The sequence below is a fragment of the Pinus tabuliformis genome, chromosome 1_2, assembly GCF_031772625.1.
Source record: "Pinus tabuliformis cultivar Carrire ecotype Pingquan chromosome 1_2, CPIR1, whole genome shotgun sequence".
Lineage (NCBI taxonomy): Eukaryota > Viridiplantae > Streptophyta > Pinopsida > Pinales > Pinaceae > Pinus > Pinus tabuliformis.
The window spans coordinates 1004023928-1004042312 of record NC_142298.1 but is presented as its reverse complement, the minus strand read 5'-3'; the positions used below and the strand labels follow the sequence as shown (position 1 = coordinate 1004042312).

At 37.3% G+C, this 18385-nt stretch overlaps 1 protein-coding gene across 1 annotated transcript in view; it reads left to right on the top strand.

Moving 5' to 3' along the window:
• Positions 1-11960, top strand: part of LOC149209481 (protein LIKE EARLY STARVATION, chloroplastic) — an 89410-nt gene extending 77450 nt beyond the window's left edge. Inside the window, exons 2-4 of the mRNA XM_089396376.1 lie at positions 7199-7926; positions 10784-10980; positions 11374-11960. Coding sequence (XP_089252502.1) covers positions 7199-7926; positions 10784-10980; positions 11374-11755 — 1307 coding nt within the window. The 3' untranslated portion in view covers positions 11756-11960. The remainder of the gene's footprint in view (positions 1-7198; positions 7927-10783; positions 10981-11373) is intronic.
• Positions 11961-18385: the final 6425 nt, after the last annotated feature.

Here is an 18385-nt window from a genome sequence, read left to right as displayed (position 1 = left end):
TGCCCACTCCTGAAACACTATACCTTTCATCGTCACCCATCTCTATGCGAATCTTGAGGTCTTTCTCCTCCAAGGTACTGAATAAACTTTTATCGCCAGTCATGTGGAATGAGGCTCCACTGTCAAGAAACCAACCACAACCCATCATCGATGACACCATGCATGCGATGAGGGTGAAGTCCATCTCAAACTGAGAGGCTAATGCCTCACCTTCAGATCCTTTTGAGGATCCCTTCTTGGACTTCTTCGATGGGCAATTAGTCGCATAATGACCCATTTCGTGACAATTAAAGCATCTCACTTTAGACTTGTCAACCTTCTTCCCTCCATGAGAAGAATTTGATTCGGAATGGGACGCCTTCCCCTTCCCTTTCCTTGCCTTACTTGCTAAGGCCAGATTTTCTTCATCATCCTTGGATGAAGAACCATCTCGTGTGCTCCTCTTGATCTCCTCCTGCATGAGATCCGACCATAGTCGTTCCCAATCTGGCAGTTTCTCCCTTCCATTCACAGAGTCCTGGTAGCTATTCCAGCTCTTTGGAAGGCCAAGGAGAGCGAGGCTCACCATATCATCATCAGCAGTAGTTATTCCCACACTTCCAAGCTCATCTCTATAGGTGGTGAGCTTGTTCAGATATGTGGAAATAGTATCACCGTTCTCCATCTTGATTCTTCGAAGTTTGTCCTTGAGTGCCAATTTCCTCTGGTCGCTACTGTTCTAGTAGAGGTTCTTCAATGTCTTCCACATTGAATATAGAGTATCCTTCCCATGGAGACTCGAGACAATATGGTCTCGAACTCCCTCAAGGATGATCCGTCTCGCCCTCGCCACACACTTCTTCCATTCAGCCAACTCTTGTGCATTAGTTGAACCTAGCTTTGGGATTTCTTGATCAATGAAATCCTTCAAGCCGTTGTCTTCTAACACAACCTCCATGCGATCTTTCCATGCTATGTGATTTGAGCTACCATCCAAGGCATACTCGAGTCTTAAGCCACAGAACGCCATTGACCAACCTGAAGTATGAGGTGAATTTGATTTGTACCTGCAATCCCGAACTTCAAACTTCGAATTCTCTTCTTCGTATACTGTTCACAGCTCTGATAATCTTTGCTCTGATACCATGTAGAATTTCTGCAAATTCTCTACAAATCTCGCTCTAAGACCATGTAGAAAATCTGACTGTAGATTAACCCGATAATGCAATATAACCAAAGCAAAATACTATAATCTACTTCTACTATCAATTTTGCGGAAGCTTAAAGATCGAGCTAAATCAGAGCTAAACACATATAACCATAAGAAGAAGAATCAATACACATGAAACACAGAAAATACTCGGGGGAAAGCCTCAGCTAAAAACCCCGCTATTTGTATTATCATACAAGTGGAAATATATCAGGATTACACAAAGCTTTAGCTTTCACAACTAACCAGCTCTTAGTACAATCACCCTGGATGCTCACAGGCAAACAAGGCTTCTCATAAACCTTCTCCTCTGCCCTCCAAGCCTCCTCTTTCCTTGCGTAGTTACCTCTGGGATGATCTCCTTCACCCAGTGTAACATTGCTCTAACACACTGTTAGAATTGTGCAATCCTCAAGGAATCTTCCCTTGACTGCATGGATGAGTTTCCTTTATAGGAAAACTCATGCAACTGATAGTAACTTGTCCTTGACATTTAGCTCAACTGGGTCTTTCTCTGAATAGACATGCACAAGTTTCTGATGAGAGAATCTTCAGTTATCTGGAGTACACTAGTTGGATGCATGCATGCATTAACTGATTGAACTCACAATTAGTTCCTCAAACAGTTTCGAACTAATTTAACTGGACTTAACTCAGTTAACTGAGCTAACTAATTGCAACTCAAATATAACTCATCCTTAACTCCTTAATTAAGGGATAATTTCCTTAATTTAAGGAATAACTGTTGCATGACTTCACAAAGACTTTTAGCTTGAATTTCTCCAACTAATTAACTCAAGATGAATTAATTAATTATTTTTCAAGCAGTTGGTGAGACTAAATTCGAATTTTAATTCAAGGATAAATTAAAATTGGAATATTCTGAATGCTATTTTTAGCATTTCTTGTTGCTATTCTCAACACATTTAGCATCTTTGGTAAAGTCATTTGAGGAGACACAAATCATTTCTGTCTTAGGGGGTTTAAGTCCCATATTGTTACATATCTTGGGCTTGCATAATTGTTATAGGATCTTTATCCCTAAGCTGATACAATGCTTCTGCTTCAAATGCTTGGAAGTATATAGAGAAGATTGATTCATAAGGAGGCTTAAGCTTTTCACAGACAATAGCTATTAAATGGTTAAACCTCTGGTTGAACTCCCTAACACTCTCAAATGTTTCTTTCTTTACTAAGAGGAGATCCTTGTACAAATCCACTATGTCTCTCTCTTCTATCCACCTAAAAGAGAAAACATAAACAAACTCTTTCCATGAGTTTGTGCACTTGCCTAGGAGAGTTTGAAACCATTCCCTCTTAGGGATTGAGCAAAGAGTCTCATTATTGCATCATCTTCTATATCTCTATCTTGGTGGGAAGCAAAGCAATTGTAAAGATTTTCAAGTGTCTTTTTGGATCATCAGAAGCATCCCCATGGTAAATTGGCAACTAGTTCGGGTTTTTAGGCATCAGGGGTGGGTATCCCAATATCCCATCTAGGTCAAGGGAAGACATGTTGTAATTGATCCATGGATTTACAATTGTAGCCATAATGAGTCTGTCAAGGACATAAATTTAAGGGGAAACATCAATTCTCCTTTGATAGGTCAGAATCAGATCAAGTTCTCCACGCTTAATGATTAATGAGTCACCAGATGAGAAGTTCTAACATAGGTTGTTTGGATACTGAGACATGTGCAAAAACATATAACAATACAAAACACTAGAACTTTACTAATCTAACCTCCTATGCATAGAACAACATGTAATCATAATAGAAAGGAGACAAGAGATAGAAGAATAAACACACCAGATTTATGTGGTAAAACCCCAGTTGGGGAAACATCCACAAGAAGGTAATAACATATTTATTATCTTCATATATCTCCAATCTTTACAAAGAGCACCACCACAAAATTTTCACCATTATACAATGATAAGACTACCATATTTTTTTTGTGCTTTTCATGGGACTTCATAACCTCTATTATATACCAAGAAATATTAAGGAATTATATCCCAATAATACATGTGGGATAATGTAGTTTCACCTCTTTATATGATAGATTATTACAAGGGTATTTTACTCCATGATGAATGTGGGATATAACACTTACATAAGAAATATTAAGGAATTATATCCCAATAATACATGTGGGATAATGTAGTTTCACCTCTTTATATGATATATTATTACAAGGGTATTTTACTCCATGATGAATGTGGGATATAACACTTACATAAAATTAGAGTTTCTTTCAACATAACCTAGGCACTATTACCTTCCAAAGGGACACATTCCAACACTCCCGCTTCATGATGACTACTAATGGACACATTCCAACACATTCCAACATTCCTCGACTTGCCTTTTCCACTCCTCTAGTGCACCTTTTACTTATTTTTGATAATTCTTTGATTGGGAGCATAGTTTAGGAGCCCAAACTTGCTTTTAATGCTTTAACATTTATTTACCCCTTAATGATGAGGTGGTTTATCGCTTATTAGGGTTGGGACATGCCAGAGTTCTTTTATTATGTGATGGAGCATCAAGTGCTCAAGGAATTAGGTGATGGCTAATGAGGGGGTAGAGCTCATGCTAGGATTTTGCCCATGTGCTAATTAATGTCCTGACCATCGTTTGCATTTTAACTTTCTTTTTCTTTCATTGTGGCCATTTTATGCTTTTATCATTTTTTGAGTGACATCAACCTCCCGGTCAAAGTTTCTTGCCCAAATTCAAGGATGAAGATAAGAGGAGTGCCAATCCCAATGAACCAATGACTAAAAGCCTGAAGAATGGAGATGAAATCTAGGGAATGATGGAAAGTGGTAAATATGGAATATCATGGACAAACTACTTCAATCCAAGTCTCCAAAGTAGTGAACCCTAAGGCCTTGGAGGAGGTCCCACTAGAATAGGGTCAAAAACTAATCTCCGTAGTGAAGTGAGAGAACATGTTTACAATCAATATTAGTAAATAATCTATATCTCCCCTTAATCCATGTTAGAATGTCCAAAACATTAAGTAAAAGCACATGATTGCAAGATGGTTAAAGTACTTGCCGAATGATGACCCACCTTCCTTCAAGAGGAATGCTGGATGGTGAGAAGTGTTTGACTGGTGCAATGGTGGAGGATCATGGCATATCATCATGTACTGAGCAATGCAAGGTTGTTGGCTGGGTGGCTCTCCAAAGAAGGAGAAGAATTTTTCTTATGGGGTTACCAACTTTCTGGTGGGTAACATGACCAACTCTTGTAGGGATGTAAGGTAAACTGAACTGTGATGATAAAGGTGATGCCATTGGCAAATTCTTTTTTTCCAATGGCATTCCTTTCCACGTTAGTCACTCTTCTTATAATGAGGAGACGTTCAAGGTATTTGCAACAACAAGACCGTCATATGTTCTTCTAGGTGAACATAAGTTGATGATAAAAATCTTAGAAAGGCAAGTGGCCAATATTAATATGCAAAAGGAAAGGATGAGGCGGACATGGGTGAGGGAAGGTTGTTCTATTGTTATGGATGGTGGAGAGTCATTGCTAAATGTCTAGTTATCAATATCATAATTACTTGTCGAGAGGGGCCTTTCTTTTTTAGAGCTTTTGATTGTTTTGCTATTTTGGAAAGCACAAATATGCAATTTCTCGTTTTGAGCTTCTTCATGATGCTATAGAGGAGGTTGGGCCTATAAATGCTGTATAAGTTGTGACAGATGCAGGAGTAGTGTGTAGATCAGTTGGAGTAGTGATTTAGCGTAAATATAGACATATTTTTTGGACCCCTTGTTGTGTGCATGCACTCAACAATGCGTTGAAAGACACTCGCAAAATTAAGTGGGTATCTAACTTGGTGATAGCTACAAGAAATGTGCAAATGTTTATTTGCAATCACCACACCTCTTTAGCCATGTACATGTCTTACTCAAGGAAGAAAAATTTCAAGCCCATAGATACCAGATATGCTAGCTATTTTATTTTATTGGAGAGGATGTTAGAGGTGCAGTCAGCATTGCAGGCCATGGTTGTGACTCTAGATTAGAGTAGGTGGGCAAAATCCAAGACAAAGGAGGGGAAGAAAATCAGGGTTCAAATATTGGATAATGGTTGGTGGACAGATTGTGGTTATTTGGTGTCAATCGAGGTCATTCAGTATATTGACACAAATTGTCCTAGTTTTGGAGAAATCTATGAGACTTTTGATAGTATGTTGGGTCAAGTGAAGGCGGCCATTTATGAGAAAGATCTGTCCTTGGAGTTCTATATGACTTAGATTCGACCCATTATTTAGTGTAGGTGGGATCAAATGAATACACCTTTGCACATGGCAACATATGCACTCAACCCAAAATGCTATGTGGTAAGGCTTGGTAGAATTTGGTAGAATTCTTCTCATTGAAGATCCAAAGGTCAAAAAGGGATTTCAAGCTGCCATTACAAATATAGTTCAAAAGAAGAGAGAACATTTAGGAGATAGTGGATACAATTTGCAAGTCTTAATGGTCCCTTCAACAAGATTGATGTGAGGGGAGATTGCAATGACTAAGGCTAGGATGACCCCATTGGTTTGGTGGACGATGCATGGGGATGATGTTCCAAAGATCCAACAACTTGCTATCGCTTAATGTCTCTGTTTGCTAGTTCCTCTGCAACAGAGAGGAATTGGTCCACGTATTGCTTCATCCACTCTATCAAGAGGATTAGACTTGCCTCTAGGAGTGCAAAGAAATTACTCGCAGTGCACAATTCCCTACATCTTGCATATAGGAAGACACTAGAGTATCAGAGGGGACTAACGACACGACGACATGTGGATCCAGAGGATGGTGCACATATAGATGAGGAGGATGCACTAGATGTGTTGCAACATGGTTTGGCTAGTGTTGTACTCTGACTTAGATAGTGACATTCCCATTGATGGTCCTAATGACTTCATGCGATAGATGGATGTAGAGGACCAATCAATGGCATTGACTCCTTGATGTTGATTTTATTTTCAATGCTCATTGCCCATTGTTAATTTTCAGTTTTAACTTTTGAGTCTTGACTTTAGATATCGATGACCTTAGACTAATTCTTTGACTCGTCACTCTTTACTATTCTTGAGATTGAGTTATATCAATTTACTATTCCAGTCTTCATACTTTAGTATCTACTATTTTGTGTAGTACTATTTAGATTCTAGAATGACGAATGATGAATTTAAATTTTAAATCAATTTAGATTCTAGAATGATGAAAGATGGATATGGATCAATGTATTTCATTATTAAACTTGTGGTGTATGGATGAATGATGAGTATGAATTATGTATGTATCAGTATGAATGATAAGTATGGATCAATGTATTCCATTATTTAATTCAATTATGTATGGATAATGTATTTATGATTTCATTATATATATATATACCCTGATGTCCCCCTGCCCCCCCTAAAATTTGAGGACGCTCCATACATCCCCTGCGCATCACCCCACTCCTGCATCCCTCCATCTTGGAGTCTTGGTGGAACATGGGTCATAATTATTGTAACTGCCCTATTTTGAATAAAATTCTACTTCTGATTATATTGTACGCTCACTTTTTAAGCATTTGAAAGAAGAGGTTATTCCCTATTATTTTGCATAAAATAATTAATTTTAGTTGCATCTGTTAGATTCTGTGCTCCTTAGCTATTCTTTTACTCAAACTTCTATATGTTACTCACCACCTTTTGGAACTTATCTGTCATGCCCATTTTATGTGATTGAGACTGGGGTGATGAATGGAATTTTACATTTTAAAGTACTGATTTTTCTGATATCTTTTCATTTTTAGAAATGTTTCTTTCCTAATCTCCTTATCAAGTAGTAGAAAACATAATTCTTTTGTTCTAATTCCACATGGGATATAGAACAAGTTTAAATACTGTCACTTGCTAATATCTGTTTTTAACATTTGGTCTTTATTTTCCTTGACACTATCTATTAACACTCACTCTTTCATTTCCTTGAAATTTTAAATAGGAAAGCAGACTCAGAGATTTGTATCATCTTCACCTCAGTCAGACATTCATCAAAATACCACGCCAGGTCCAGATTTTTGGTCATGGTCTCCACCTGCCATAAATGAGGGAGATAATATGCCAACTCCGACAAAGTTGCAACCAACAATACCTTCAAATTCACATGCTAAACCTGTGGTAGATATACTTGAAAAAGAAAGGTCTTCTGAAACACTGGAGATACCATTTCAGAGTAAAGTTCATGCAGAAGCAATGAAATCCTCAGAGGCATCTGTGATATTTCAGGACAGGGCAGCACCTTCCCTTCCACCTCTTCAGTCACTTATGGAGGTTGAAACTGCAGGCACTTTGGAGCACTCCATTGACTCAATTGTTCCAGGAAAAGAAGAGATTTCCAAGTCAATTTTTGATTCAACTGTTGCTCAACATGCATCTGAAATAGCTTCAGTTATGAACCAAGATCAGCAAAAGCATGCAAATGCAACAAGTGGTTTTAATCCTGATGGATCGAGATGGTGGAAAGAGACAGGCGTAGAACATTGGAGTAATGGAGCGATCTGTAATTGGACACTGACAAGGGGTGTAAGCTCTGATGGAGAAATAGAGTGGGAAGAAAAATTCTGGGAGGCATATGATGATTTTGATTTTAAGGAACTTGGTTCTGTGAAATCAGGTCGAGATGCTGCTGGTAATGTCTGGCGTGAATATTGGAAAGAATCAATGTGGCAGGTCACATCCCTAACTCTTAGTCTTTAGTCTTATTTACCTAAGTTGTTTTCTTGCCTGCTATTTGAAGAACATAGAGCATAGTGGGTTGCTGTTCCGGCAATCAATCATGAAGAAAGGGTTTTGGAAATTTGCATCTCTCGTCATTTTGATAATTCTAACAATGCAGATTTTCCCACGGAGTCACGGTGGGGAGTTGCCATGCCTATTTGACCTTGTAATTCTGCAAATAGTCCATTTCATTAAGATTATTTTTCTGGGTAGAGTTGGTCCCTCAGATCTAGCCTCTAAACCTCTTGTCACATAGGAGCATTGCAGAACCTTGTCCTTCAGTTGGCCCAAATTATATTCTCTTAAAATCGTTGTTGCTTATAACTTGCAGGCCCTTTTATAACCATGGGATGCTGTAGTAACTTAGCTGGACACTTGGAACTTCCTGACCATTAAGAAGTCATTACCTTGCTACCTAGTGACTGTTGGGTCTATCTTGTAAGTACTGATTTTTACATGTTGTCCACACAGGTACCTACTTCAAATGGGATTCTGTTGGTGGCAAAATCTGGCCCATCAACAGATATATTATTTTTGCCCATCCTTTCCACTTCCATGTTTGATTCAATTTTCGATCACAATGTTACCAGAGTCTTTAATAAATTGGCAATTCTCCCCCCAAAACCATTTTTTTCCCTATTTACCTTTGCTGAGTTATTTCCGTTCACAATTTTTGCACCATTTTCTTTTAACCATCCTAGTTTGTCTTACTCACCGTTAAGAATGCCCTGCATTTTCACTGTCACTTATTACTAGACCAAAATCAATTCCTGAAGTCAAAGTTTGAGAGTAGAATGAAATTATGACAAAGTGGCTATTTGATATACTGGAAATATTGGAAAATACCTCAAGGCATCATCTGCTACTACATTCAAAATTTAAATAAGCTGCCGGTATCACGTAACACTAGCATCGGTAAGTTAATGGACATCATAATGGTCATGTTAGCAGAGGCACTTTAAAAAATAGTACTTACTGCCTGATTGGATTTCTCATCAAGCTTCTGCCACGTGTGCATAATAGCAATGAGACAGATAGTTCATTCAGTCAAACACTTTATTAAAGCCGTTTTTAAAGAAGAGCAACTTCTGGCTAATATGCATAATTATTCACCACCTTTAATATTAGATCATTCAACGTAGACAGCAGTAGGAAACTCATTTTTTCCACCTGCACATCATGGGACCAAACCCCTAGATAGTACAGACATACATGCAATGCTTTGACACCAAATCCTAAAGCAAGCAGACGTTCAAAACTAGAGAATGCTTATATATTAATAGCATGATTTAGGGCTAGATTGCACTAGAAATAGATTATAAAGTTGAACAATTTCTCCTTGAAGATGAAAATTTTCTTGGAACCTTAAAATATTGCTGATAGCTGCTAAACATGCACAACAGATTAAACTCTTCCTTGAAAACTACAATGTTTGTGTATCTCCCACACTGAAGAATTGAGTGCCTTTAGATAGCAACTAACGAATTTAACTGATTCATTCATTTTGTCTCCTAGTATTCTTCCTTCACCACAAGTCAATTGCACATCAGATTATCCAATAATCTGGATTTTTCTGATAGTTAATCCTACTGTGATGGGTTATACGGATACCTTTCCCATAAGATGCTTGTCATGTACTGTTTAACCATTTGATTCAAATGGTTGAAAAGGCTCATATGATGAGCATGCAACCTGAGTTAAAATCATTCATTCAATGCTCTGCCTAGATGATTTTTTATGAAAGGACTCCAAATTAGAGATATCATCCCCTTTTGAAAGTTAATAGTTTGTAGTCTATGATTCAATTAGTTATTCCGGGATGTAACAGTAATTCTTAGTCGAAGTATAAACTCGCTAGAAGTCCCTAAATACTTAGATGTCTAACTACTTAGCATATATTATGGCTGAAGGTTGACTTGGGCCTGATTTCTTCTTTGCTTCTGAGAAGGCCATTTGAGAACAGAAAAGTTATTTCTAGAAGGAAAATTAGAGAGGCATAAAGCTTGGTTTGGAGGACATTCAAGGCTTTGTAGGAATAAGTTATCTTTCTGCATGCCCATTTTGATTATGTGATTGTGTCTAATATGAAAAAAGGACGTTGTCTACCGAGGCCACAATTTCGCCTGGACGGCAAGTTTCTCGCCTGAATCTCGCAATTTTTTTTTTCAAAAATCTGTATTTGGGAGTGTTTAAATCATTTTTTTCATGGCAGAAATGGATTCAGTACCATCAAGAACCTCAGGGGCACCCAAAATCCTGAAACTTGACTGCTGTAACCTGGCTTTTCAAAAATTACTGCTGGATTTTCTCAGAATCATGCCCAAATTCCTATTGTTTTCTGGGCAAAATTGTGGCCTCTTTAGACTACGCTTGAAAGAAGTGGATTGATTTAGAGGTAGCAGGTCATACTTGTTGAGTGATAACCACTTGTTCAATTTCCATGGAGTGAAAAACAACTATACAATCACAAATATTGTGTGAAGGATTTACTTAATGAGGAAAACTATATCTGTATGATTCGGCATCTTGAGTTCTTGGGTCTCTCCCAAGCTTATATCTATAACAGATATTTGTTGTAAACATGCATAATGGGCTGTGCCATACTTCACCATAAGGTGATGAATGATATTGCATTATGAATAGTTGCATTCCGTAGAAAATCTTAAGAACGTTGGAGCAGGATTCACTTAGATAGTAAAAACTGAACATTTTCTGAGAAGTTTGTATATGTATACAGTACTAAATTTGCGGGTTTCATGCCCTACGTAAAATATATTTATGTATTTTTGTTGGGTAATCCCTATTACAGGACATGAAGACTGGTCTTGTACATATGGAAAAGACTGCAGACAAGTGGGCAAAGAATGATCGTAGTGAGCAATGGCAAGAAAAGTGGTGGGAGCATTACGATACAGCAGGTCATGCAGAAAAATGGGCTGATAAATGGTGTCAAATAGACCTTAACACTCCCTTGGAAGCTGGGCATGCACATGTTTGGCATGAAAGGTATCAAATATGACTAATATCACTTGATGAAGTTAATTAGGAAGAGAGGAAACCATAACTGGTGTAAATGATACAAAAGGCGAGAGAATTGAATTTTTTAGGGTTGAAAGAACATATTGGTGTTCAATGGTCATTTATTGGCTTTTGCAGAATTGTTTCTTTGCAGGTTTCTTGATTTCCCTTGTTTTTATTTTGATTAGGGTGGTTCTTATCTTATGTCGTGACAAAGTTTGCATAATTATTTTGTTGACTCGCGTTTCCCTGATTTTTATGACAAAGTTATGTCTATGACTTTTTAGCTTTAATATTTAATCCATGGAACTTTATCGTGTTATGCTAACCTGCTAAGTTTTATGAGGTTAATAATTGATCTGTTTGTCCGAAATTTTGCAGATGGGGTGAAAAGTATGATGGGAAGGGTGGTGCCATGAAATACACGGATAAGTGGGCTGAACGTGTAGACACAGAAAACAAATGGACAAAGTGGGGTGACAAATGGGATGAACACTTCGATCAAAATGGTCATGGAGTCAAGCAAGGAGAAACTTGGTGGGAAGGGGCAACAGGTGAAAGATGGAACCGAACATGGGGAGAAGAACATAATGGCTCAGGGTGGCTCCACAAGTATGGAAAAAGTAGCAGTGGAGAGCACTGGGATACTCATGAACAAGAAGAGACCTGGTATGAGAGGTATCCACATTATGGTTTTCGCCATTGTTTTGAGAATTCCCAGGAGCTAAGAAAGGTTGGCAAGCGTACTGAGCCTGAGCTGTAATGAGATAGGAATTATCTTGTTATGTCATGTACGGCAGTCCTATTTCTTAATGTAAAAGAATGGTGTGTATACTACTTGGTTGTTTTCCTATTTTGGTAGCTATGGTGATTTGTTCAGTCCACCATTGTTGCACTCTTCTTTATTCAATGTATAAGAGACAAAGATGCTCATATAGCTAATGGATTTGGTCTTTTCTCTATGTCAATAGCTTCACCTTTCCATTTACATTCACTTGATGCTTAAACAAACATGTCTGGCTCCTTTGTGTTTGTAACTCCTTAAAACATAGAACATGAGAAAAATAAAATACCAGCAGGCTGTAAAATGTACGAAATATATTGCATTCAGAAATATTACTGCAGAGAAACTTTTGTTCCAGAAGAATCTTCATGTCTCTTCAAAATCCCTCACTCCATTTTAGTTTACACGAGTAACTAATAACTAAATGTTGTTGGATATAAATTGAATGTGTTAACAGACTTGACCTACAGTCTTCATGGTGGTCTCCAAATGAACTTCTCAGTTCACTGCTGGTTGACACCCAACAGACTTCTCAACAATGTTACCGGAAATGCCATACCCAGGTGCTGGAAACACATTTATGTATTGTTGGAAACATATCCTTGTATAGAATGCCTCTGAAATGCTGCTGAAACATTTTAAACGGAGTTCAGATTTTTGAAACACTGTATCGGCCGTTTAAACTAGGCATTCTGCTGTTTCAGCAGGCATTTGGCTTTAAACACATTTAAAAAGAAAATGCTAAACCTAGTTTCTTTCAAAAAAAGTTATAAACAGAAGGCTTTGGCCTCCCTTAATGATGATTCTCCTTTCAGCTTTATTTCCATCATTCAGCTGTATTTCCATAATTGAAATTCATTAATAGTATTCTAAAATTTTAATGTCTCGTGGTGTTTTTTTTGCATGTGTGTGTGTTTTCGTCATATTCTATTGGAATTGTATCTTCTAAATTTTTTCAAATTTTGCCCAATCCATTTCAGATACTGTATCCTTATCTGTGCAACCTAGCTTCTCAGTGAATTCGCAGGGGTTTTCCAGTGTACTCTTGGTTGGCTTCTAGTTGATTCTCAGTGGGCTTCTCACTAGAGTTTACATCTTTGAATTTTTCTATTGTCCAGCACTACCACTTGGAAAATTTCTAAATTAGGAATCTTCACTACACACTTCATTCCTCTAAAGTACTCGTCTTTGTTCTCACCAGGTTGGTCAGTATTTTTGTTAAAACATCTGCAGAAATTTGACAAGTTCTAAAACAAAGATTAGAAATTTCTGCAAAAATTTGACAAGTTCTAAAAAAAAGATTAGAAATTTACTGTTATAGACCCGACCTTTTCTCCCACAATGTTATGTTCAGTATTAATGAGCTTGAATTTGGATCGATATGTAAATCCCTTGTCAAAGCAATAGAATTTTGACTGTCACTGTAGATAGCTACGGGTTCTGCTCAGAATAGGGCTTCATTTGTATTTTGTGCTGCTGCCATGTGTAAAACTCAAATAATGGACAGTGCAATGGTGGGTCATTGCTTATTGTTCTATAGCATCTTCCAAGCAAAGAGAAAAATGTTTCTTGGTGTTGATCTGCGACCATCAATGTCTCACCCCCAATCTGCATTATTGTATTCGATCAAGCTCTTATGACTCAAAACTATTCCCATTTTAACAGATTTAATAATCCAGTGTTCTTTAAAAAGAGTGAAACTCTTCTGATCAACACCTAATATTAATGTCCATGACTGCTATCTTACTAAATCCTAATTGAGTGGACTTATCACACTTCTAATATAACGGCAAGTAATATTAATGTCCATGACTGCTATCTTACTAAATCCTAATTGAGTGGACTTATCACACTTCTAATATAACGGTAACGGCAAGTACAAGTACACGTGTTATAGGAAATTCTTCTCTAAGGCTAGGGTTAAGAGCCTCAAGAAATCGGGGAAAGAAAGTAAAAAACAACCCAAATACTCAAGCAATTACAATAAACTATTATCCAATGGTCAAAGAGCATACTAGAGAAAACTATTCCCATTTTAACAGATTCAATAATCCAGTGTTCTTTAAAAAGAGTGAAACTCTTTTGATCACCACCTAATATTAATGTCCATGACTGCTATCTTACTAAATCCTAATTGAGTGGTGTTATCACACTTCTAATATAACGCCAAGTACAAGTACACGTGTTATAGGAAATTCTCCTCTAAGGCTAGGGTTAAGAGCCTCAACAAATCGGGAAAGAAAATAAAAAACAACCCAAATACTCAAGCAATTACAATAAACTATTATCCAATGGTCAAAGAGCATACTAGGGGATTCGTTGGTTGGAGTCAATGTTGCAAATATCGGCATCGGGATAAAATTGATAAGGGTTTAGAAAACCAAAAAATTTTAATAATCGCGAAAATATTGTTAAAATTCAGAGAACACCGGCAAAATTGAGATACCACCAAAATATCGGTAAAAATCGGATAACATTGGCTAAGCCAAAAAAACACAAAATTAGGTTGTTTTCAACACTGTGGGAGTAGATCTCCTTGTCTAATCTTCATCTCTCACTCCTGACATTACACAACTAGAGAAAGTAGATAACAATAATTTCAAAGTAAACTTAAATATGAATTGTTAGTGATAATCAAATTCTAAATAGAAAATATGTCATATAAACATCGAAATTAAGACATGAAATATGAGTTTCTTATTGATTTAAATTCAGTAATACAATGGATGATGATCACCTGACTCTTGTTGCGGGCACCGAATGATTTGGATTGGATCATTATATTGTTTGTTATTCATCTTGAAGCTTTCAGAGTGGAAAATGTGGAAGCATATACTTACAAGACCATGTCTACCCGTGTGACCTAGTTTGGAAAATTTGGGTCATTTAACATCAAAATTGAGACATGAAATATGATTTTTTTATTGATTTAAATGCAGTGCTACAATGGATGATGATCACCCGATTCTTGTTGTAGGCACTGAATGATTGGGATTCTATCATTATATTGTTTGTTATCCATCTTGAAGCTTTCAGAGTGGAAAAAGGTGGAAGAATAAACTTACAAGACCATTTCTACTCACGGAACCCAATTTGGCAAATTGGGATCCGAAAACTTTTGGGAATAGTTTGAGGCATTAAACAACGTTTTTTGGTGAGTAAAACTTTGTCGGTTAAGTGCAACACCTTTTTTTGTTGTTCTACACGAAGACCTTTTCAATGACACATGAATCGTCTCAATCAAAGTCCATATGCAAAGTTATGCCACTTGGAAGTTGACTTTCCTGTTTTTACCACCATGATTCGAGAAGATGCCATGTCATCTTCTATTATTCATGGAAAATGGGCTAGCTACGTGATCATGACGAAGAAGACTCTAGAAGATTCAATATTGTAATTTTAGTTAAGAGTTGAAGGAGTCAAACCTAACCACTAGTAGGCTATTGGGCTCTGTTATAATTGTGTGCCATTAGGAAGAAAAGGGGTTCCATTATATTTGAGTGTATTTTGTTCTATAGATGAGCAAGTAGTTAAGAGTGGATAGGGGAGAGAAAATAGAGAGGATTTATGCACTGTAACATCCCACGACCCAAAAGCTTCACATCTTCGTGCTTGCATCCATTTTCCATTTAGAGAAAGAGAGTAGAGAAGCCTCACCTTTTAGTTGGGCTTTCTCCCGAAGGGTTCTCCAAGGTATATCTTGTGTTCTTATGGTTGGGAATGATTGTATTTTTGTCCGTTCTCTAGTTTCCACATTTTACATATTGCATACATGAAATTGTAATTCAATAGACCCATAAGTCTAAGGAAAAATAATCCACATCGTATAAATTTCGGGTTTTCAAGTATAATTTTATCAAATATGTTGTGACGTACTATCCAGTGGAATATCTAGGGAAATTTATGGATCATATTGGTATTAGAGCAGGTTTCTTTGAGTATATTGGAGGGATTTGTAGGTGATCCAAATCGGTTAAATCCAAAAGTCACAAAACTCCAGTCATGGCTGATGAATCTATGAATAAACCTCATGATCTAGTAGAGGTGAGGTTTGTGTGGTTGGAAGCACAAGATGCAAATATGAACTGTAATGTGAGTCTCCTGATGGAAGCCCTAATCAATAAGCTTGAAATATCGAAGAAGATGGGGGTTCTAACGTAGAGCTCTGATTAGAGGGGAGATCAAGAGATCAAGAAGAAACAAAGAGGAGTTGAAGAAAGAATCCGATAAAGATCAACCTAGTTGAAGTGTTGTGAACCATTCACTATCCTTGTTCAAAATGGAAGTGAAGGTCGACATTAAATCATATCAAGATGAATTGACACTCTTAAGCCAAATCACTAGTTGCAACAATTAGAAGTTATTTTAGTGTTCATCATATACAGGGAAAAATAGAAATTTTGTTTGTTCGGTTGAAATTAGAAATCCATGCCCTGACCTGATGCGAAAGCCATAGGGAGACCTTGAGGTTTGAGGGAGATATTTCAGTGACTAAGCGAGAGGATTTCAAAACCCTCATTGAGTCACAATTTTATCCTATTGGGTATGCAGAGGACAAGTGGATATGGTGGCATTATTTCAGGCAGACGCGGGGGCAGAGTGTATAGGTACACCATAGAGTTCAGGAAGATGACCATAATGCTAGGTATCTCCCCAAAGAACTCAGATGCACTCCTCATGTATTTGGGGGGGTTTATACAACCATCTATGGAAGTAAGTGATGTTATTCAAACCTAAATCGGTGGACGACACTTGTGTACAAACACAATACCTAGATAACATAGGTCAAAAGAAAGGGAAATTCAGTGGGTCAAAGAAGAAAGAGCACCCCGATGCTTCTAAGGAGAGGAAGAGGAAGTGGATACGGAGAAAATATAAAAATACAACAACCACAACGCACCAGTGCAAAGATCCCAAGAACCACAACAACCACTGTAACATTGCCGAGCATACAAAGGTGAAGTGTTGAAAGTTACATCTAGAGCTTACTCTGAAGAACAAAAGTAAAGATGCAAAGAAGAACCTCATGGCCATTGATTCAAGCAACAAGGTTGAAAGCAACTCAAACATGGATGACAAGATCTTCTATGCATAAGTGTAGAAGGAGGTGAATCTGAGCAACCTTTAACACCATGAAGAGAACAAAAGACTAGACTTTTCCACATAAAGATACAAGTCAAGAGGAAAAAGATTGATGCTCTGTTCGACTCAAGATCATAACCAAATCTTATTGTAGTAGAGTTGGTTACCAAATTGGGATTGAGAGTTCATGATCATCCAATCCCATATCCATGGGATGGGTAATAAGGATGCAGAAGTAAAGGTAACCAAACAAAGTAAGGTTAAATTTACTATCAATGTTGATTTTATTGATGAAGTAGAACTAGGTGTAGTTCCCTTTGATGTATGTGGAGTGGTGTTTGGAAGACCCTATATATTTTGAAAATTTCAAGTCTGAAATCTTATTGCAGTAACTGGAATTAATTATTCTAATGGTTAATTAATTAACAATTTATTTGTGACGACAAATGTCGAATAAATTACATTATAACCTTCACAAATAAAATTGCGGAAAATAATAGCGCTGGAAACTGAGAAATATGTTAGCACACACACATAAAAATTTGAAAGAACTATTTTTAGAAAAATGTCCCCAGAAAAACCCAACTTGGGAAAATTGATGTAGTGGCTGAGGGTTTTTATTATGATGTAGTAGTGAGAAATTTTGAGTACAATTGGATGTCGAAATCTGGCAAATCCTATAGAGAAAAACACTGACAAAAATCTAGTGAGGAATTTTCCTCACCCTACAAGCAATTCAGGCTTTGACTTCTAGCTCCAAGGGAGCTGTCGAACTTTCTTTTGCACAAGCCTGCGTCACCGTAGCGCAGTCTCTTCTATGCTCAACATGAATAAACTGTGCCTCAAGCTGTCTAGTTTGTTGCTAACTAGGAAAACATCTCTCCTGGCCTCTGCAACTGAAACTTTGCTTCTCCCCAACATAATCGAATTGCCTCTTAGAGGCTTCTGTGCAGCGCTTGTGCAACCCCTTTGTGGCTATCTATGCCTCTCTGCAATCTACTCGACGAAATTGGAAAATCTTCCTCCGGCCTTATTGTTCCTGCTGCCTCTGGAAAATCAAACTCACCAAGGAGATCGATCTTTATATGTTTCACCAGTTCGTTATCCATATACCCATCGACAACTTCTAATCTTTTGTTGGACGTCCAATGACCAAGATTAAAACTTAATCAAGGGCCCATATTAATTCCCCGTCGACTAGTGTGAGTTTTTAGATGATTCACACCTTATCTCAATTAATTTTGATTAATTAACCCATTTTCCGAACTTTAGACTTTGGAAATAATTAAAAATAGGCTAATAATCTAATTGATACACTTCTAGGTGGAATTTCTAGAAACGATTTCTGGGTTATAAAGAAACCCTATGTTTTAGCCTATCCACAAAGTTTCGAGACTAGAACACCTTTGATGGTATGATAAACTAACAATATATATATATATATATATATATATATATATATATATATATATTATGCGGGATGCAATTTTCATGCGAAGAGGCAACCAGTACCGCCTCATGAGGATG